At 51.7% G+C, this 22,380-nt stretch overlaps 2 protein-coding genes across 12 annotated transcripts in view; one reads left to right on the forward strand and one right to left on the reverse strand.

The window, feature by feature from the left end:
* Nucleotides 1-560: 560 nt before the first annotated feature.
* Nucleotides 561-10,364, reverse strand: STOML1 (stomatin like 1). Of its 5 annotated transcripts, none has more exons than XM_021693947.1 (7): nt 10,156-10,364; nt 8,386-8,492; nt 7,363-7,512; nt 6,851-7,054; nt 2,628-2,823; nt 1,996-2,205; nt 561-1,482 (listed from the first exon to the last, which is right to left on the reverse strand). In XM_021693947.1, the coding sequence occupies exons 1-7, from the start codon at nt 10,286-10,288 to the stop codon at nt 1,289-1,291; spliced, it is 1,194 nt and encodes a 397-aa protein (XP_021549622.1). In that variant the 5' UTR covers nt 10,289-10,364; the 3' UTR covers nt 561-1,288. The 5 variants fall into 5 exon arrangements, with proteins under 5 accessions (XP_021549622.1, XP_021549621.1, XP_021549624.1 ...); XM_021693946.1 differs by having other exon boundaries at nt 1,996-2,208; XM_021693949.1 differs by lacking the exon at nt 7,363-7,512.
* Nucleotides 10,365-12,354: 1,990 nt separating this feature from the next.
* Nucleotides 12,355-22,380, forward strand: part of PML (PML nuclear body scaffold) — a 40,447-nt gene continuing 30,421 nt past the window's right edge. For 4 of the 7 annotated variants that reach the window (XM_044918410.1, XM_044918411.1, XM_044918412.1 and 1 more), the window contains exons 1-2: nt 12,355-12,582; nt 14,603-15,065. In XM_044918410.1, coding sequence (XP_044774345.1) covers nt 12,438-12,582; nt 14,603-15,065 — 608 coding nt within the window. In that variant the 5' untranslated portion in view covers nt 12,355-12,437. Of the gene's footprint in view, nt 12,583-14,598; nt 15,066-22,380 lie in introns of all 7 variants that reach the window. The other 3 variants (XM_021694084.1, XM_021694085.1, XM_021694086.1) reach the window with 1 other exon arrangement.

The raw sequence follows: 22,380 nt of genomic DNA on the forward strand, positions 1-22,380 counted from the left end.
TTTTTTCACAAGCCTTTCCAGGAAGTGAGATTCATTTCTTAGGGCTGAAGAAGTAAAAGGCCCCTTCCCTGGGGTCCCTGGGGTTTGGGCTGGAGCACTGGAGCAGAAAGCCGGGCCGGGCTCCCAGGGCTAAAGCCCCCCGGGCCGGGCCTCCAGGCCCAATTCCTTCTGTTTCCTTCCCCTCTGCTGGGGGAGAAACAGGGACCCCGGCGGGGGGGGGGGGGGGAAGACAGGGAGCTGACAGCAGCCCTGACTCCTCTGCTGAACGTGATCAGACCCCCCACCCTGCCCCTCGGGAGGGTGTCTGCAGGACCAGCCCAGACACACCCATACCTCTCTTTCCTGGCGAACTTCTACCCCAAAGAGGAACGGAAGAGCCCACACCTGCCCCAGGGTCTCTGAAATCCCTGGCAGGAAGGGGAACTGTGGGTGATTTACACGCATATATTAAGGGTGTGTCAGCCTCCCAGCCCTCGTCCTTCCCCAGGTGGCAGTAAGGGCATGGCCTCGGGAACCCCCCAACCCAAGCCCGTGCCCCCACTTCTCTTCAATACATTGTAAACAGCACATTTATTGGTGGTTTGCAAACCTCTGGTAAAAAGCACAGGAACAGGGCTCTCCTACATGCTGCCCTGGGCCCCAGCCCGTCAGGCATGCAAGACAGAGCTGGTAGATGAGTCGTCAAGACATCTTCAGGAGCAGGGCCAGAGGTGGAGAAGGCCCCACGCTTTTCCATCCCCCCTGCACACTGGCTTGGGCCTAGACGACAACCAGGAAGGCAGGCCCAGCTCCATCCCCGAATCCCTGCCCTGCAGTGACTCTCCTTGGTGGCTGCCTTCCTTCTCCCCCACTCACCCTCTCTGATCCCCACTTGAGCTGGGACCTGAGCCACATGCTTGGCTCCCTCGCGCTGGGACCAAACCCGCTGCGGTCAGGCTGTTCCTGCGGGCCCTGCCTCTGCAGTCAGTTAGCCAGCAGAGCGGAGCGGGCCTGGCCCTCTTGTCATCACTCCGTGTACCCGGCTCGGGGCGGGGCAGTCAGCCGGGGACCGGGATGGGCAAAGGCTTGTCCAGAGAAGCACTCTAGGTGAGAAGGGCCAGGTGGCCTGACTCAGTGTCTCCCAGCCTCTGGTGTCTGCCCAGCCTCCATTCATTGGCTCCTGGCTGAGCCTCGAACTTCTCAGGGCCTCAACAATCCAAGGTGTGGCACCAGTGCCTCCTCCTCCAAGATGCCCCCCCTGGCTTGATGCCAGACTTGGGGCTGGGCTATGGACAGTCAGCCAAAGCTGCTACTTCAGGGCCCTGAGGACAGCCTCCAGCTTCATGGCCACAGCCAGGTCACCCTTCACCTTTAGCCGCCCACTCATGTAGGCCCCCAGGGGCCGCAGCTCCCTGCACAGAAGGGCCCGCAGGTCTGCCTCCGCCATCTCCACCACCACATCCGGGAGGCCGTCAGGCACCCCGTGGCCTACCCTCCCGTGCCCTGTGGAGGGAAAGAAAGATGGAGCATTAGTAGTGGGGATGGCTATGCAGCATGTCCCACTGGGAGGGGTGGAAAGTAATAATTCAGTGTTCAGGTTCTAATTCCCGGAGTTCAAGTCGTATTGGCTGTGTGACCACTCAGGGCCTCAGTTTCCAAATTGGTGAAATGGGGAGGACGGTCATCCCTCAATCAGAGGCTCGCAGTGAGAAGTAGGTGAGATCACGCACTGCACGTGCTCAGCACAGAGCCTGGCATGCAGTAGGCCTGCACTGTGTGCGGGACTCTGGCTGTAGGGAACTCGGTCGTCAGAGTCATCATGCTCATGGGGACAGGGCAGGGAGACAAAGGCCCGGACTGTCATTGTCTGCACATGCTGCCTGAGCCCCTGACTGCTAGGGGTTCCCTCTAAACCGCTGTAGGAGCAGAGAGCAGTTTTAAAAAGGACCACAGGGGTGGTGGGGTTGGCTACAAGCAACCTCGCTGGGAAGGCGGGGGCAGGGAAGGCGGGGGCACCTGTAGTGAGGTCGAGGAAGTAGATGCTCTGGGTACCACTGGGCAGGATGACATTGAACTGGTAGCAGGCCCCGACCTGGCTGACCAGGGCCTCCGACAGGAAGGGCTGCAGGGCAGTCAGCAGGCCCTCGGCCATGGGCTGCTTTGGGCTGGGCCCAGCACCAACGTGAGGGGCAGGCTGTTCAGCTTCGCTGACCATCTCCAAGGTGTCTGCTGGGGGTGGCCAACGGAGTTGGGGAAGGAAGCAGAGAGAAGAAGGTCAGTGTGCTGCCTAGGTCGGGCTCATTGTGACTTCTGCACGTCTCATGGCAGCTCCCTCTTATATGCCCTTCAGGCCTGAGTTGGACTTCCTCCTCGGCTAAGAAGCAGCCCTTCAGCTTTCACACTCTGGGTGCTGTCCCTTCCTCCCACGGAGGCTCCCAAAGGCCTCTACGCATTCAGACAGCTGGGCTCTTTTTACTGCCTTAGCTCCCGTCGGCTCCAGCAGTGGGGGAGGCCTGAGCAGCTGGGCAGGTGTGCACCGCTCAAAGGCGCTCGGCTCAGTTAAGGCAACGGGGAGCAAAGCTGAGCATGCGCAGGACATGGAGCCAAGCACCCTGGGAGCACCTCCCCTTCTTCCCGGGGCTTCTCACCTGACCCTGGGGCTGAGGCACCTCCCGCCACGGAGGACAGGCCTCCTCCTAGGAAGTGGAGGGCCAGCTGCTGGAGGGTGCTGTCCAAGCTGGGCCCCGCTGGGCTGTCCTGGGGTGGCTGGAGCACGGCCTCCACTGCTAGCTCCACTCGGTCCACCTCCAGCCCCCAGGCCCTGGTCACATCATTGATTTCCAGCTGGCAAACAATGTGTGGAGAAATGGAATTAAATCGAAAAGCCATTCTGGGAGCACCTTCTTCGGGCTGGAGGTGCCACGCCCCGCACCCCCCCCCCCCGCTCCGGGCCAGGCTCCCTCCTGGGGAATGCAGGCAGAGGACGATTACAACCTGGCAGCTGGCGTGAGCAACTAGAACCAGGCCTGACCCCCTGGAGGTCCAGGGAGCGGGCAGTGACGCCGGGAGGAGCGGAGTCATCCCAGCCAAAGAGTAGAGCAGGAAGGAAGACTGCGGTGTTGTGATTTATAAGAACTAGGCATTTGGGGGTGCCTGGGTGGCTCAGTCGTTAAGCGTCTGCCTTCGGCTCAGGTCATGATCCCAGGGTCCTGGGATCGAGCCCCACATCGGGCTCCCTTCTCGGCGGGAAGCCTGCTTCTCCCTCTCCCACTTCCCCTGCTTGTGTTCCCTCTCTCGCTGTCTCTTTCTGTCAAATAAATAAAATCTTTATAAAAAAAAAAAGAAATACACATTTGATCATTTAACTGATAAAATATACTTCTATATATTTGTCTTTGTTCCTGACTCCTAGCTCCTACAACCCTTGGAATTGCCTGTGAGGAGAGTGATAAAGGGGTCTTTTATGATGATAAGAAAGGTGATTTTTGGATCCCACTCAAGGGTGGGGGTTGGCTGCCAGAAGGACCAACTATGTGATGGGAGAATTGGAACTTTCAGTCCCACCCCAAGCAATGACCAATGACTTGATCCTCAGTATGCAAAGAAGCCTCCATAAAATTCCTAGAACGACTGGGTTCCAGAGCTTCCAGACAGGGGAACACAAGAGGGGTGCCTGGGGAGGACATGGAAGCTCTGTGCCACTTCCCCCGACCTTGCCCTCTGTATCTCTTTGTCTGGCTGTTGATTCTTACCTTTTATCATATCCTTTAGTAAACTGGTAAGCATAAGTGTTTCCCAGAGTTCTGTGAGCTGCTCTAGCAAAAAAACCCAGGGAGGTCGCTGTAACCCCCAATCTGGAGCTGGTTTGTCAGAAGCATAGGTCAACAGCCTGGGGCTTGTGACTGGCATCTTTAGTAAGGGATGGGGAGCAGTCTTGTGGGACTGAGACCTTAACCCATGGGATCTGATGCTGTCTCTGGGTAGACAGTGTCAGAATTGAGTTGAATTCTCGGGATACCCTACTGGTGTCTGAAAATTGCGTGGTGTTGTGTGTGTGGAAACCCCCCTTCACCACACTGGAATTGGGTCCAGGAACCCCACAAGGACTCTTTCAGTCAATGGAAACAGCAAGTACAAAAGCCCAGACAACCTGGAATGTCTGGGGAAGTGAGAGTAACCACCGTTCCATTTAGCTAGACCCTCATGTGTGGGTTGGGAGACTGGAGACAGCTGAGGGCTCAGATGTGGGTGGCTCCGGCTCACTCGGATTTATTCTGACACACGAGGAGCCTCGGAGAGGAGTTTAGCAGGGGGGTGAGAGCAGACTTGCTCATTGGGAAGATCCTCCTGGCTGCTCTGTGGACACTGGATTGAAGGGGGCTGAGGGTGGAGACATGGAGACCACGTGGGCCATCGTTTCAAAGGGCAAGCAGAAATGAGGCGGATCTGGTGTCAGACAGAGAGGAGGCTGTGAAGCCAAAACACACAGAGGACGGAGCACAACTCTGTCAACTGTATGAAGCTGGAGCAAGACCCCGGGGAAACAAGCAGTGAGTGCGCTGGCTGCCTGACTGTGCAGTGACGGAGGGCGGAGCGGGGCTGGCTCTCTGGTGTGGGCTCCGCATGGGTCCTGAGCACGCGGGGAGACACACACTTGGGCGTGGCTAGGGGAGGGAAGAGGACTTTTTTTTTTTAACATAATCAGCTCGAGGTGTCTATGCAACAGCAACTGTCCACCAGGCGGTTGGATAAATGGGGTCCAGGTCACAGGAGTGGGGCCGGAGCAGAGGGTTGTAAACAATCAGTGTCCAGAGGCAGCACGAGGCCTGGCCGGATGAGCCTTCCCGGGCGGTCCCAGACAAGAAGACGCCATTGACGGAAACTTGGAAACTGAAGGGCAGGAGAGCAAGGAGTAACCAGGAGTGAGCTAGAAGGAGGAAAAGCTGAAGTGGAATAACGGAAGCCAAGGGAAGCAGAGGATCCGAGAGAGAGAGAAGGGGGGGCGGGGGGAGGAGGGTGCACAGAGTCAGAGGCTCCCACGAGGTGAAGCAAGCATAGGACTGAGAAGTGAGGGAGCTAGCAGGAGGGAGGTCACACTGCTGTCTTAGGAGTCTGGAGGAAGCCTAGACTGAGGACAGGGGCGGGCAGGGCCAGGGAGAGGCGAGGAGAGGTGGGGGAGAGCTGTCAGGGGCTGGGGTGCAGAGGGAGCCTGCGCCCATGCTCACGCAGGGAGGAGCCTCGGAGGAAGCACCGCTTGCAGTGAGGCGGGGCAAACAGCGCAGATGGCGAGGAGGTTGAAGGGGTGACGCTGGAGGAGCTGAGACGGTTCCTGTCCTGGAGTGTTTGCCACGCCCAAGGAGGAAGAGGCCAGGCTGCAGCAGGGGGATGTGGTGTGGGGCGGGCAGTGAACGGAAGCAACGGGCCTGGGGGAAGAGTAAGCAGCTAAGGAGGGTCCAGCAAGGGAGAGTGCGGAGTGTGTGTCCCTCCAGGGAAGCGAAGGCAGAAAGGGGAGTGAGAATGAGAAATGTACACCTGACCCGGGGCTTCTGGGAGGCAGGCTGGTGTTCCCGAGAACTCGCTGTAACCACAGGCACTGACCCCACTCTACCAGGCGCCAACTCCATGTGGGCAACAGGCCCTAAACGACTAACATCCTGGTGTGGGACTGACTTCCCCCAAACTGCCTCTCTCAGTTCCGTTGCACAACACGCCTGGTGTTCTGGTTTCTTCCCCGACCCGCCCCTGACAGCAATAAGGCTGAGATCAGCTTTCTCCTCTGAAAAGGACACTAAAATGGAATGTGGTTTCATAAATAAAAGTTATCAATTTGCTATCAATTGTAGAAGATGGAGCGCTGGATTGAGGGGTAAGGGGGTGGGAGGGCAGGTGATCTGCCACTGGGCCAGCTCTGCCCTTGACCATGGTTCTTGGGGGGTGACAAATAACTTCTCAGTCCTTAGTTTCCTCCCTCCAAAATAAAACCATAATATCGGCCCTCTCGCAGCAAAATGTAAAGCGGATACACGTGGGCAGCGAAAGGACTTGTAAACTCTAAAATGCTCAGCACGTGAGAGCTAGCGTCACGAGCACAGTACCATCTCCTCGGCAGTTTCCTCCACGGGGTTGGTTCACTTCCGGAGGGGACTGGGACCTCCGGGACTGGCATTACCCCATCCCTCCCGTCCTTGAACCCCAGGTCCCCAGGGGAAAACAGAGCCAAGGGGACTAAGGGGAAACCTCACTCAGGGTCCACTAGGACATGGGAGAAAGCCCAAGGTGAGCATGGGGAGCAGGGGACAGGCTGCCTCAGGTGACACATGCCACATTTCCACCCTATCCTGTCACAGAAGGGATGCAAGGGGAGTTCTGGTGTAATTATTCCAGGTGGAGAGGCAGGAAAAAGGTCGAAATGCCCTTGTGTCACTTTGTTTTGTTCTAAATAAGGAACACAAAGCCCCCAAAATGCACATGCTGCCCTGTGGAGCACGGAATTCCCCAGAAGGTGACTGTGCCAGGAGGGCCCCTGCTCCTTTCACCCACCCCCCTGCCTGTGAGGCCCAGCGTTGTCATGGCAACGCCTGCAAAGCAGTGAAGGGTGAAACCCCAGCAGTTAGGCAGGACCTCAGAATCTCGGTCAGGCCACTCCTCTCTCAGGGCCCCTGTGCCTCTCCAAGACAGGCTTGCCCAAGACCACTATGGGCTGCACCCATCTTCCGTTCCTCAGTCCCACCCAGACCGCAGGCTCTTCCAAGGCTGGAACATATGGTAAACTGAGGCCCAGAGCAATCTGGTGCTTTGCTCAAAGTGCCCTGGCAGGCAGAGCCAAGCCCAGGACCCACCACTGACCTCTACCATGTGAGGAGCTGCCTACCAGGAGCTGGTCGCTGATCTTGAGCTTCTCCATCTGGATCTCCCGCAGAGGCCTCTTGAGCAGGGCCTTGGTCATGGCATTCTGGGCCGTCATGCGCGTGGCCATGTTCAGGTCCTTCACAGTCATCACAGACAGTACCGGATCCCAGATGCGGAACTGGACATCGGCCCCCACGGACAGCACAGCCCCATCCTTAGAGGCCAACTGTTAGGGAAGGTCGTGAAAGAGGAGACACTCAAGGGGCTGGTGCTGCAGGGAGGTCAGGCCCACCAAGACCACCTAACTTGACCCACCCTCCTGGTACCTAGCTCCTCAAGGGGAAAATCATGTCCCCAAGTGCCTGTCATTAGGTACATTGAGCAAGGATGTCCTCCCTGCCTCCATCCTCAACTTTCTGGTTTCTTCCGCCACCCTACCCCTGATGGCTACTCATACACCAAGGTACTGGCTCCCACAATCACTCTGCACAAGGCTCCGCTCCCTCTGTCTGGGGGAGCTGAAAAGTTCCTCACCTTGCAGGGAGGGACATTGAAAGCTCGTGTCCTCAAATCCACCCGCTGAAAGGAGTCAATGAAGGGCAAGAGTAGAACCATGCCAGGCCCTTGAGGGGTGCGGATCCGGCCCAGTCGAAACACGATCATCCGCTCATAGGTGGGCACAATCTGTTCATGAGGGTAAGGGAAAGGGTAAAGTACTGGGCCTAGGCTGACAATGGCGTCTGCTCAGGTACCCCCCACCCCTTTCTCTCCTTTGCCTTGGTCAGTGTCAGCTATCCTTAGATCTTTTTAAAAGAGAAAACCAAGGCTCTGAGAGGTTAAATGATGTGCTCAAAAATCACACAGGCCCTGAGTGAAACAGGCAAGAATTGAATGCAGTTCTGAATGCAGTTCCAACCCCAAGCAAAGGACTTTGCCAACTTTAGAAGTAAATAGGTCCAAATTGAGAAATGAAGGCCCAGAGAGGGTGACTTGCCCAAGGTCAGACAGTATTTGTTTCAGTGGCACTTTTAGGACTAGGATTTAGTACCTTCTAAAGACTTCCTTCTAGACCACACCAAACCCAAAGGCTTTCTAGAAAGTTGACTGTTGCCGAGGGCCACACAAAGGGCAAGGCCTGCCTGGGCTTTCACCTTCACTGCAGCTCTCAGATATGATCCTTAAGTATAGCTCGTGGCTTTCCCCTCTGCACCAGCCCTTGCTAAAAACCAGGCCTGAATTCCTATTACTCATTACCTGCTGCTGGGCCAAGTGGAGTAGTTTTCAGTTCAAATTTTAGCCTAACCCAGAGAAAGGAAGGTGTGGCAAAGATATCTGTGTGCACCTTAAAGCCAGTGTCCACACCCCAGGACTTGGGAGTTTGGGAAGGCTTGTTTACCACTCACTGGCTCCCAGTACTGTTTCCTCATCTAAAATACGAATGAATAATCCTGGACCAGCCCATTTCATTGGGGTGTGATAATGTGATATTTAGGGGAAGGGGACAGAGGATGGAGAGTGGGGCCCAGTCCCCCTGGAGTCTGACCCAGCCAGCCTTACCTTCAAGGCAAACCAGCCAGAAATGGGAAAGGTGATCATCAGCAGCAAGAACCCCAGGAAACTGATGAGGCTGTGGCAGAAGTAGGAGGGCCAGCTCTGAGGCGCATCTGGGGACAAGAGAGCAGAGGCAGTCAAGGAACGCCAACTGGTTCTGGCAGGACAGCAGCAAGCTGAGTGAAGTTGGTCAAGTGCACCTTTTGCCCACCTCCCCCTTAAGCGGCTCGTCTCTCTCAGGGCTCTCTGTTGCCTCCTTGCCTAATTCCTGTCTTTAGCCAGATGCTAGTTAAGCATGTTCCCTCCTCCCATACATCAAAACTAATCTGCCTCAAGTCCCACCTCCACAGGGCCGAGTCTCTGCTAGGCAACAGCCATTAGATTTGAGAAGCCAATCCATGTGATGCTGTCCTCGCCGGGTATGTGGATCAATTCTCTTGTCTGATATATAGTGTCTCCCAGGTATGGGAGCCAGGAGCACCCGGGCATCTGTAAACACTGTGCTGGGTTGAACTGAATGCTGGTGGTAAAACACATTCCTCCTCTACCATCACCCCCAGAAGTGTGCTTTCAGGGCATCCTTTTGGAGATAATGCCTTAGCCTAAAGGGATAAAGCATTAATGGCTCAATAGGAACCGGTGAGGGTGAAGAAGTTCTTCCCTAGCTCACAACTCACCGACCCCTTTAAATGCCCTAAGGACTATCAAATGCTTTACTTGAAGTGGCTTGGGGTAGGAGGTGGGAACTAGGAAGATGAGGCTCATCTGAGACAGAGGTCCTGGCCCCTGGAGAACCAAGAGCCCAGGATGAAAGTGGAGCTTAGAAAGCCCCAGAATCTAGCATGGTTATCCTCTGCTCTCTTTCCCCTCCCAAGCCTGGGCAGGAAGCAGACAGGAGCTTTTGCTCAGTCCTCCCAGGAACTCCATGCCCTCTGGGCTCTCCAAGCCCCAGGACATTTCCTGTCTGGCTCTGACCCCTGTGGCCCCTGCAGGAAAGGAAGCCTTGGAGAGGGTCGGTTGTCATTACAGGAAGGTCAGGAAAGACCAAATCCTCCAGAGGTTGCTTGTCAGACTGAGGCATGTGGGCTCTGGCCTGGGGGCCAAGGGATCCCTCAAGGCTCTGGAGCAAGAGATGACCAAAGCTGACAAAACAGGCAGCTGAGGGCCTGCCCACATCCACCAGGACACAGGCAGATGCTTAAGCTTCAGGCATCTAGAAGTACTCCTAGGATGAAGATTCTGCCATTTCTCTGTGGCCAAGCGCCCTTAGGGCGGTGGTGACCTCCCATGCCTAGACTCTGGGTTCTTTCTGGTCAAAATGGGAATTTGAGGGGTCTCCTGGATGGCCCAATCGGTGAATCTGCCGACTGTAGGTTTCTGCTCAGGTTGTGATCTCACTCCCTGAAATCTGGCCCCATCTGCTTGAGATTCTCTCCCTCTGTCCCTCCACCCGCCCTCCCTCCCTCCCCCTCTCTCAAATAAATAAATCTTCAAAATGGGAATTTGAAATCCTTTCCCAGGCTTAAAGGGCTGATACGAGCCGAGAGGAGAAATGAGGGGATGAGGCCTGTTAGAAGATGGGAGAGCTCCGGGCCAGGAGCCCAGTAGCCCTAGGGACGGCGGATGAGCGTTAGCATCTCAACGCCCGGTCCAGGCCCTTCTCCACATCGTAGCCACTCTCGATGCCTCTTAGGGTGCGAGGGCGCCAGACCAACTGACTCCTGAGGGTACCAGCCGGTCCCCGCCCCGGGTCCGCTGTGCTGGGCGGCCACTCACCGGCCCCCGGCCCCACGCCGCCCCGCTCCGGGGACAAGCAGCCCTTCTGCGAGCCCAGGAAGCCGAAGCTCGACTGCTGGAAACGGTCAAAGTCCCCCAGGGGCAGCGCCCGGTACCCGGACCTGCCGAGCATGGCTCTTGGCAGGGGCGCACCTCGCGCCCCCCGGCGCTGCCGGGCCAGAGAAGCCGGCCGCTACCCGGCCCGCCCCTGCCGGCCGCCGCTTCCGGTCTCACTGGCCACGGGCGCAGGAGGCGGTGGCTAGCCGGGCCGGCTCCCGCCATCCCACAGCGCCCCCTGCCCCAGGAGGACCGAGCCCGCAGGAGTCGTGCCTCCCTGCTCCGCCTGGCCTTGGAAAAGGAGCTGGATGGCAAAGTGAGCTTTGTGAGTGGGTTTTCAGGAGCCGAATTTCCTCCAGAATCAAGGAAATGATACCAGCCTTCTCAGCACTCCCGCTGCAAGCTCACATACTGGGGTGGGAGTGTTGGGATGTCTTATCTAGAATTAGGGTTTCTCCTGGGCACTGTCAGCAAATTATCCCTCCTTGTGTCCCCACAGCCCCACAAGCCTGGCACAGAGTGGATCTCAATACTTATTTGTTGAATGAACCCGCAGCCAGCCTCACTGCGGTCAAGGTGGGGCGGGAGGGCCTGAACTTTGGCACAAAAAGAGAAATTTCATGTGCAGACCTCAGGGAGCACAGCAGGGTGAGGAAGGAGGGGATAGCACAGAGCATCCCTGAGCAGGCCCTCCAGAGTATCACAAAGGTCCAGAAACAGCACACCCCTTGATCCAGAGGTAACTTGACCTAGAGGTAACTTGCCTCTCCATGGCTTGAGAAAATCTAAATGCAAATGGTAAATTTACTTTGAGAAGCATTGATTTTCAACATGGAGTTGGGGCAGGGTGTCTTTCAAAGTGAGCAAAGAAATTAATAAAGCTTTCCTTGTCTCAGCCACATGCCAGCCCTGCCTCCTCAGACCCATAACACCCCCAGGTGTGACTCTTCCAGGTCCCTTCTGCAGGGGCTACTCACCATCTTTGGCTTTTCCTAGTTTGATGGCCTGATTCTAAAGCCCTAAGGGTACTGATCAGGCTGGAGGATAGGGTAAGGCCCCTGAGGCCTCACACAGTCCTGGGAAGTTGGCTCTCCCTGCCATTCCCTTCCCGCACACAGCCCAGACGATAAGCTTTACAAGAGCAAGGTCCCATCACCATCCCTAGTCTGCTCCAAGACAGAACTGAACTCAGAATTGTACCTGGGAGTTAGCACAGTGGTTGGGATGGTTTGCTGTTTGAAGCCAGGGCCTTTGGCCCAGTGAAGCTGCCTGGAGTTGTGCTTTCTCCCCTCACCAGCTGGGAGCTGACATGCTTCTCCTTTGGCCAAGAGCTAACTTGCTCTCTCCTCACTGTCTTCATACCTGCTCACCAGCTCTCCCCCTTCCCTCCCTGAACCCTCTGCCTCAGACTCACCAGCCTCTCCAACTGTCACCCAAGGCATCGTCTTGTTCTCATCTCCACTCAGTGTCCTCCCAGTGTCTCTGACTCAGATCCCTCCTCTGCATCCCACAGCCATTGTCCTGGACCAGGCCACCTGTCCTAGGTTGTCAGAGTGACCGTCTCAGCATGCATGTTGGGTCATGTTTCTGGGTTCTAAACTCATTCTCTGTCACCCACAGAACTGGTCCATCTCCTTAGCCCTGATCCCGCTCATGGGTCCCCTCTTAAATCGGAAAATAACGAAAACTAGTTCCTAAACAGACTCTCCTGTTTCAAACCTCCAGGCCTTTGCACATGCTGGTCCAAACGCTCCCCGCCCCACCCCAAGTTCCTTCAAGTCCCAGCTGAGGATCTCCTTTCCAGCCAGTCCCTCTACTGTGTGAAAACCTCTGGGTAACTGCTCTTCCATTATTAGATCTGGAGTTCTTCCAAAGCAGGGCCACCTGTGCCTCATCTCTGTGGCCGGGCTCAAAGCCGAGGGCGGCCGCTGCCTCCCTCCTGCTCTGCTCCGCCACGGTCCCTTTACCCCCAGGTCACCTGAGCGTCCTGTCTCCTCCCACTCCTCCCTCCGGCTCTGGGCGTGTCTTCAAAGCCCACCGCCGGCCTCTCCGCCCCTAGAACCGCCCCTCCGCTCTGTCTCACTTCCTCTCGGGAGGCGGGCCCTGAGCGGGCACCGCCCCTTTCGCACGGGCTGGGCCGACCCTGGCGTCTGGCGCCGATCTCGTTCCGCTTCCCCTCCCGCCTCTCAAGCTCAAAACCGAGAATCGAAACTGTTCTGTGATCCATGCAGCAGGAGCCTGCGCCCGCCGGATCCTCGGGTCCCCAGCAAGACCCCGCACTGCCCCACACGCCCACCATGCCTCCCCCGGAGTCCGTCTCCGAAGGCCATCAGCCCAGCCCCAGCCACAGCCCTGCGGAGGTACTACTGGGTTTGGGGAGATGGGATTTAGGCTTTGTTGATTTGCTACGGTGCGGGGAGAGGTGGGAAGGGAGAGGGCAACTTGACCAAGTACCTTAAAGAGTGACACAGAGAGAAAACCAGACATTGGGTCCTGACCCTCTTGGCTGGGGTAGGGAGGGGTACGTGAGAGTAGAAAAGGGCAACAGGATGAGTTAGGGGAGCCTCTCCCGGCTGGGATTCTCCACGAACAGGGGGCAGGACGCTGAGGGTCCGTGACACTTGGGACTGGACTCTTCTGTCCATCCTGGCGACTCGCCCCCTAAGCCCTTGCCTCAGATGAAGGTGCACAGATTAGGGAGAATGGCGGGAGTAGCCCTATTGCGCAGGCCCGGAGCCAGGGGGATGTCCCAGGTGTGGAAAACCAAAACCCAAGTTCCCAGATCAGAAAGCGGGAAACTGGCCCAGATGAGAGAAGTGCCTTGGCTAAGGCCTCAGAGCTTCTGTGGTGGTTTCTCCACTAGGATACCTCCAGGATCCTTCTCTTGGAACACCCTGCGTGCCCAGCCCCCCACCCCTCCCCGCTTTGAGCACAAGGGCTTACTAGGTCCTCCTCCTCAGTCCGCTCCCGGAAAACTCCCCAGCTGCCCTCCCGCAAAGGAATTACTTACATCATTTGCTCTATGTTCTCCCAGGCCCTTTGGCTCCCCTTCATGAAAGTACCATCTTGCAGTAACTTTTATTATTTGCATTATTAGAACTAGGAGTAATATTACTTAATTATGAACACTCCTCATGTGCCAGGTACTGTATTAAGCACTTTTTTTTTTGCTATAAAATATCCATAACATAAAACTTACCCTTACCATGTTTTTGAAGATTTTATTTTTTGTAAGTAATCTCTACTCCCAGTGTGGGGCTCGAACTTCCTGCGATCAAGAGTTGCATGCTTCACTGACTGAGCCAGCCAGGCCCCCCAAAACTTAACCATTTTTAAGTGTACATGTCAGTGGCATTAACTATATTCACAACGTTGGGTAACCGTCACCACCATTTCTGGAATTTTTTTTTATCACCCCCAACAGAAACTTTACTCCTTAGGCGGTAGCTCCTTATTACCCCCTTGTCCCAGCTCCTGGTAACCTCCAAACTACTTTTTGTTGCTATGGATTTGCCTAGTCTAGATTTCATATAAGCAGACCATGCAATATTTATCCTTTTGTGTTTGGCTTATTTTGCTTAGCATAAATGTCTTCAAGGTTCTCATAGCGTGTATGAGAATGCCCTTCCTTTTCATTTTATTTATTTATCCATTCGTTCGTTCATTTATTCATTTATTTATTTATTTATTGGTAAAGACTTTATTTTTAAGTAACCTACACCCAACGTGGGGCTTGAACTCACAAGCCCGAGATCAAGAGTCACATGCTCCACCAGCTGAGCCAACCAGGCCCCCCTTCCTTCCTTTTTAAAGCTGAATGATAGTCCCTTGAACACGTAGACCACTTTTGTTTATCCATTCATCTATTGATGGACACTTGGGTTATTTCTACCTTTTGGCTATTGTGCATAACAGTGCTATGAACATGGGTGTACAAGTATCTGTTTGGGTACTTGTTTTCCGTTATTTTGGGAAATATATCTAGGAATGAAATTGCTGGGTTATATGGTAGTCCTGTGTTTAACTTTTTGAGGAGCCACCAAACCACATTAAGCACTTTATATGATGTTATATAAGACACACTTAATGGATCTCCTTTCTAAACTGAGTCCCATGAAGGCAGGGATTTATCCTATCCATCCGGGGATCTCAGGGCCCAGTACTCTTGTCTTAGGGGAAGTTGATGCTCGGGTCCTTGTGGAGTGAGAGCAGGAAGGCCTGAGTAAGTGGGGGAGTGTGGTCCTGGTAAGCCTGGGTTTTCTATCGTCCAAAGACTGCGCAGAATGGAATATTGGAGTCCCACTCCAGCCTCCAGCCACAGGAGTGGGTCTGGTGGGTGGGGGCTCCTGGATTTCAGGCCTCACCCGCACCTCTTTGGTCCCCCAGCAAGCCATGGAGGAGGAGTTCCAGTTCCTGCGCTGCCAGGGCTGCCAGGTCGAAGCCAAGTGCCCCAAGCTGCTGCCTTGTTTGCACACGCTGTGCTCAGGATGCCTGGAGGCGCCGGGCATGCGGTGCCCGATCTGCCAGGTGCCCGGGCCCCTAGGCACTGACTCGCTGGCCCTGGATAACGTCTTCTTCGAGAGTCTACAGCGGCGCCTGTCCGTGTACAGGCAGATCGTGGACGCGCAGGCCATTTGCACCCGCTGCAAAGAACCTGCGGACTTCTGGTGTTTCGAGTGCGAGCAGCTCATCTGTGCCAAGTGCTTCGAGGCGCACCAGTGGTTCCTCAAGCATGAGGCCCGGCCCCTGGCGGAGCTCCGCAGCCAGTCGGTGCGGGAGTTCCTAGACGGCACGCGCAAGTCCAACAACATCTTCTGCTCCAATCCCAACCACCGCACCCCTATGCTGACGAGGTGAGCCCGCCGGCCCAGGGTGGGGTGGCACATCTGAGAGCCGGGTGGAAGGTGCGAGGAGCAGAGATCCAAAGAGTCATGCAGCTGGGAACGTGGGATAAGGAGCTTCTAGGGTCTTGCAATTCAGAGTGTGGTCCGCAGACCGGCAGCATCTGGGGCCATGACCACGGTTTATGTTATCCCATGCAAATGGATAGTAATCCTAAACAGTTTCCCCCTGTAATAAATAATGCTGCAGAATCATCTTTACACACTTATCCAGTCATTTCTTCAGGGTAAATTTTGGAAATGGCATTGCAATTCAGGGGTATGAAAATTTTACACTTTGATACATGTTACCAAACTGCCCTTTAGAAAGTCTTACAGTGGAATTTTCCATTTCCTGGCCATGGAGTGTGGGTGTACAGTTAGCTTCTCAATGAGATGCAGGTAGTTTCTGTCTGAAAAGTCAAAACCATAACACCGTAGTATCTTGGAATGTCTATTTGGAAAAAAAAAAGCAATTGAATCCAATTAAAACTTATTTTTATTAAACAGCACAGGATTTTAATTCAATATTTTTGATAATACATTTGTATGGTTCAAAAAATTACACAATTTATAAAGAGAGGGGGCAAAGTCTCCATTTCACTTTGTCCCCATCTGCTTAATTCCTACCACTTCTCCCTCCCCCCCCCCCATCCATCCACCGTTGACCATTGTTACCAGTTTTTAATGTCTCCAGAGTTTCTTTGTGAATATATGCACAGGTAGGGGTATATAGTCTTATAAATTCTAATTTTCCCCCTTTTAGCCAAAAAGGGAGCATACTTACATGACCTCTTCCTGCTCTCAATAGATTGCTCCTGTAAGATTCTTAGCAGTGCCGCTTGGGGATCTGCGTAGCTAAGGTATTCTTTGCCCATTGGGGACACACTCAGAACTGCACTCCTGCTAAAGCTCAGTAAGGCTTGCTTCCTGTGGCTTGCTTCCTGTGGCTTGCTTCCTGTGGCTTGCTTCCGGCTGGGACTTTCACCACGTGCTCTACCAGAATGCCTTTCTGGCAGATTCCTCAACAGACAGACATTAGAATTTGGATTTTCTCGTTTGTTGTTAATATTCAGATTTAGTGGCTTTTTAGATGTTTATTGGCCATTGTTTTTTTTCTTCATTTGTGAATTGCCTATTTAGGTCCTTCGCCTGTTTGGTTTTTTTCTTCAAGAAATCAGTCTCTAATTTCAAGAGCCAACCGTCCAAACGTTTTCTCCTGTTGACCTTTGTCATTTCATTTCCTATGAGGGATTGTGTTTAAGTGTTTCGTTTTATAGAATCCAGTTCATCAGTCTCTTCCTGTATGCTATCCTGCTTCGATCATGCTAGGAAAGATTTTTTTTCCCCAGGCCAATGTTAAAAATACTTTTCCTATATTTTGTTTTAACAATCTCATGGTTTTATGTTTATAATTGAATCTTTAATTCATACGGAATTTATTTTTCTTTGTGGTATAAAGTAGGATTCCTCACTTTGCTTTTCTCTCCAAATTGAAAGCTGGTTCTCTCAACAACTTTTATTGGATAATCCACTCTTGCCTTCATCTCAAATGCCCTTTTCATCCTGTACTAAATACCCAAGTAATCACGGGTATGTTTGTAAATATCTGTTCTGTGCTGATGATCTGACTATTCCTACGCTAATCCTTACTGCCATAGGGAATTCCGAAGGGCAAATTCCCATTCTTCTTCAGAAGTGCTTTTGCTTTTCTTATGTTCTTAGAGTTGATGCAATTTCAGAACTTACGTATTCATTGAGATTTTGATTGAAACTGTATTAAATCTGGGGAGAGTTGTCCTCATCTCTGATTATATCTTTTGAGTTTTATAGTTTTATGGACATACCTCTTGAACTTTCAAATTATAGTTAAATTTATAGTATTTAATGACCCTGTGAATAAAACCTTTTCCATTACCATTTCTAGCTGGTTATCATTAACATCCTTTAATCCTCCTAATTTATTATATCAGCCATCTGATTGAGCTCTTTTATTCTTGTAAGTTTTTCCAATTGATTCTTTTGGATTTTCTAGGTAAACAAATCGTGTCATCTGCAAAGAATAAAAACTTTTTTTCTCTCCAGGATTTACACATATTACCTCCTTGTAGCTTTGTTTTGTTAGCTAGGACTGTCAGAACACTATTGAAGAGTGAGAGGAAGTGGTTAGAAAAGGCAACTTTAAAAAAAAGAAAAGAAAAGAAAAAAAAAAAAAGAAAAGAAGACAATTGTATCTTACTCCTAGCTTTCATGAGAGTTTTTCTTATTTACTATGCTGTTTATTATTAGCTTCCTTAGGTAACTACAAAATCACATTCAGAAAGTTGCCTCCCACTTCCAGCTTAAGAGTTTTCTGTGGCTGCTACTTTGTTTTATTTTTAACTCAGGAATGGGTGTTCTTTGGGGTTCTATGAAGGTGTCCTTTTACCTTTCAGTGTGATGAATTATATAGCAGTGTTTCTTTATGTTGAGCCATTTTTTTAATTCCCAGGAGGAAAAACCGTATTTGGTCCTGATATACTATTATTTTAATTCATAGCTAGATTCCATTCAACCCTGTTTTATTTAGGCTATTATCTATATTTATAAATGTGATCGATTTTTATGAATACGTATGATTTCTTTCAAGGTTTTTGACCCATTTTATACTAATATCTTTCCGTGAATTTGTAAGCTTTTTTGAACATGGTATACACAGACACACACACACACACACACACACACACACAAATTGCTTAGCACAGTGCCTGGTACATATTAAGTACTGAGTCAACGTTAAATTCCTATTCCTATAATTTCTCTGCTCTGCTCTAGAACAGCTAAAGAACATACGTAGTTTGGGTTTATAGAAGTTTCTTGAAAAACTATCTGAAACTGGTGCTTTTTTTGAAGAGTAGATTTTCTCCCTGGTATTGGTCTGTTATGGGTCTTGAGTCAGATTTTCTGGAAAATTTTCCAGTTCATCCTGAGTTCTTAAAAATCCCTTTTATACCTAAATGATGTCGTCCCCTTTCTTATTTCTAAACAAGACGTTAGTAGCTTACAAGTGGTTTGACGTAGGGGTTGGGGTGGGTTTCTCTCTAGGTACAATGGGCAAGGCTGGTCCAGCCAAGAGGGCAGGATTCCAGTCCCTTGAGCAATGTGGATGGCTTCAAAAACCTGACCATATTGCCTAAAAATCCTACACAGAGGGGCTTCTGGGTGGCTCAGCGTCTGACTCTTGGTTTTGGCTCAGGTCGTGATCTTGGGATCGTGGGCTTGAGCCCCACATAGGGCTCTGTGCTCAAGGTGGATTCTGCCTGGCATTCTCTCCTTTTCCCTCTGCCCCTCCCCTACCCCACCCACGCTTGCACACTCTCTCTCTCACTAAGTAAAAAAATAAAATAACATTTTTAAAAAAAAAAATCATACACAGACACAATTCACATTGTTTCACAGTTTGCCAGTGGTTACTGGATACCCTCAACTTCTGTTTTCTGCACAAAACTTCAGTGCCATAAATAACCCACAGCTTTCTTCAGGTCACGGTGCAGTAATAAACCACTTCATCCTTTAAACGCTGGGCTGATTTAGGACTCAGGGTGGGGAGCAGCACCAGAGGTGGCTTTAGACTTAGAACTCAGCCTGGCGGTGTCTGCCTTGGGGCCATTGGCATTGATCGCCACTTCCATGGAGTACGTTTTTCCAGCCTGCTTCCTCCTATGTGGCAGGCCGTCCACTAGGCACTAGGGTATAACTATGAACAGACACAGGCCTGGTGCTCTATGAGGTCACAGTCTGGTAAAAGAACCAGATCTGCAACTAACAGTCAAGGCTGTAAAGTGCCAACAGGAAACCTGTTCACCCTGAGCTTGGGTAATTTCACACTGTCCTCTACCTCTGTCCCTGCTCGGCACAGGGCTCACCTCGCTGTCTGTGCTCTGTCATTTGTTAAGGGCAGAAGGGAGGAGGAGCGCAGGTGCAAAAGCAAGTCGTCTTAGAAAAGGCATTGGCTGGGGAAGGCAGCTTCCAAGAGGGTGTCACCTTTAGCCTGATGCGTAAAAAAGGAGAAATGGCATCAGGGGCAGGGTGGGGTGGGCCAGGCAGCAGCTACAAAGGCAGAAGCACTAGTCTGCTGCATTTCAGGAATTGCAAGTAAAGGGGATGCCTGAAGGCAGGGGCCGAAAGGGGGAGCTGGAGTCAGACATGGGGGACTTGGAGTTAGGACTCGATCCTATCATTTCTGAGACATAGAATGTTCTCAGCTTGCTCCTTTTTCGTGCAGTCCTTGTTTTACCAGTGAATGGCCTATAGAACATACTTTGATGGGGACCCAAGGGGGGGCTCTGTTGGAAGCCATTGGTGGGTGTTAAGGCAGAGGGTGGGAGGATCAGATTCTCTCTCTGCACTGTGGTTCTGTGAAGTGGGTAAATTTGGGAGACCGGAGGCCCGTATGATTGTTTGGCTGCATGCTTATTTACATTTCACCCCATTCCACAAAGAATTTGAAGAGATTGACCACCATACTGTTGGGTATATGTACCCAGCAGAGACTGAAGCAAAGAATCTGCACCAGAGAAAAGGGAGCCCCATTAGGAGATGGAGGCCATGGTCCAGGTGGGGGTGAGGCCTGCAAGAATGCAGAGATGGAAGGCTGGGGAAAAGGCCCAAATCTCACACTCCCAGGGCCTGCCTGACCTGGAGGTCAAGGTGGCTGCCAGCCTATTTGGGAGTGCTGGGGAGTGCCTTCCACCCAAGAGTATTATGGGTCTAGGACAGCAGGTGGTGCTGAGACCCATATCTGGGTGTCAGATCCCAAAGCTTGGCGATGTGGATGGCTTCAAAAACCTGACCATATTGCCTAAAAATCCTACACAGAAGGGCTTCTGGGTGGCTCAGTTGGTTGAGCGTCTGACTCTTGGTTTTGGCTCAGGTCGTGATCTTGGGGTTGTGGGCTTGAGCCCCACACAGGGCTCTGTGCTCAAGGTGGATTCTGCCTGGGATGGAGTAAGGGAATTAGTCCATCAAAGCTTTGTAGCCAGAAAGCATTTGAATTAGTTGAGTGGAAAAAAACAAAAGACCTATTAATCCAGTTTGAAAGGTGTGATGAGATCATAAACTGGGGATAGAATTCCTAAGACCGGAAGATGGCATGATTCACAAGAGGTCAGGGAGAAGCAGGCTGGACAGCCCAGGGGGAGGTTCAGGGCAGAGGCAGACAGCATGCAGCGGTGGAGCTGGTGGCAAGGAAGGGCTGCTAACGAGAAGAGAATGGAAAAGACATCCTGATGGGCCCACTGAGGGTCAGGGCTCGGGAGGAAGGCCACATGCCACAGGGGCCAACCCTAAGGAGCCCCCTTGACCTCATGAACCAAGCAAATGCCTCCTGAAAGTTTGCACTGCAGGTGTCTGGCTGGCCTTCCTGGGGCCTTCTTGGTACCCTCTGTAGAAGTTACCAGTAAATTGCCTCTCCCTGGGGATTGATGATCTTACTGGGATTGAGAGCTGGCCCAGGAGCACCACATGGACAGGAGGAAGGCTACTGCCAGAGTTAGGGTACAGTCAAATAATCCATTTCCAGGTTTTTCTATGAACTCACCCAGGGGACTTGTTTTCATCGCCAAGAGCAACTGCTTTTCATTTCCTGGTGGCAGGTGGGGTGCGGGGGGGCGGTGGAGCTCGAAGTTAGATTTGGTTGAATGTGTGGGTAAAGGGACATGAGAGCTGTACGTTGAGGAGTGTCGTCTGTATGAGTTACAACTGAAACAAATGTGTAAATCAGTAACAGATTTTTATCTTAAGCAAAAATGAATGACTGGCTTCTGTAAGAAGTGAATGGAACACTACATCAAAAACTAATGATGTAATGTATGGTGATTAACATAACATAATAATAAAAAAAAATAAAGTGAATAAGGTTGTGGCTGGCTTCTGACCCTACTTGATTAGATATTCAAATTGTGGCACCAGGCCCTATTTTCTCTGTATTTCTTGGGATGTGGCTTTCCTCCAAGTCAGCTCCATTCACAGAAGGCTTTCTCCCTATTGCTTGCCAGATGATTACAGCCCCTCCAGAGGCCCTTGTACGCACCCTCATCCTCAAATCCAGCGGGAAGGAGCAAGAATCTCTTCCCGAACTCTAAGCCTAGTCTGAGTGTGTTTCTGATTGGATCAGCCACCTGTCTGTGCAGGGGACAGGTTTGAAGCCAGCCTCAAGTGAAGCTCCCCAACCCCTTGGCACCTGGGCAGTCCCTTTCCAACAGAAAGCTTTCCCTTTTCCTATGTGGGCAGAGAATGGGCTCTTCTGGTTGGAGTTAATACATATATTGTTAATATAACAGTACGTTCCTGTCTTTTGAGCTGTTTTTCCTGGGTTGTCATCTTAATTCTCATACCTTCTTGAAAGATTATTGAGGAAGAGAGAACCGTTCCCACTGTAGAAATGAGGCAAGAGGCCAGTGCATTAACGGGAGTTAACCCAAATAGGGATCTTGTCCGAGCCAAGGCCCGAATGGATGCACGGGTTCCTGACCGCAAACTATGTGTACATTTCCTGGCACTGCTGGCCTACATTCAGGCAGTCCTCAACTCACAACCAGGCTGAAGTGCAAAAAAGGATTCTGCAAGTTGCTTGTTTAGAACGCAGAGTGTTTTTTCCCTCAGAAGTGGATTATTGAAAGGAAGCATGCTATTTAAGCAATAATAAATTTAATTTCCCTTGACTTTTTTTTTTAAAGATTTTATTTATTTATTTGACAGAGAGACACAGTGAGAGAGGAAACACAAGCAGGGGGAGTGGGAGAGGGAGAAGCAGGCTTCCCACCGAACAGGGAGCCCGATGCAGGGCTAGATTCCAGGACCCTGGGATCATGACCTGAGCTGAAGGCAGATGCTTAACAACTGAGCCACCCAGGCGCCCCTAATTTCCCTTGACTTTAACAAAAGCAAAAGATACTGATGTAAAATTGGACTAACTAAACTTCAAAGAAATATTTCTTCATCCTAAAATGTTTCCTAAAATATCTGAGTAAGCAAAAAAACAAAAAAAGCAAAAAAAAAAAACTACTGCTAATACATTAAGAGTTTGGAGTCATTATATTTGTTTTTAATGAAACACTTCCATTTTAGACAGTAGTAATGGAGTCTCTGCTGAAGAAGATCAGGATGGCCCACTCCCATTTACCTATCTTTTTTTTTTTTTTAAAGATTTTATTTATTTATTTGACAGAGAGAATGAGAGCGGGGAGGGTCAGAGGGAGAAGCAGACTCCCTCCCGAGCAGGGAGCCCGATGCGGGACTTGATCCAGGG

Source organism: Neomonachus schauinslandi, chromosome 9 (assembly GCF_002201575.2).
Source record: "Neomonachus schauinslandi chromosome 9, ASM220157v2, whole genome shotgun sequence".
Lineage (NCBI taxonomy): Eukaryota > Metazoa > Chordata > Mammalia > Carnivora > Phocidae > Neomonachus > Neomonachus schauinslandi.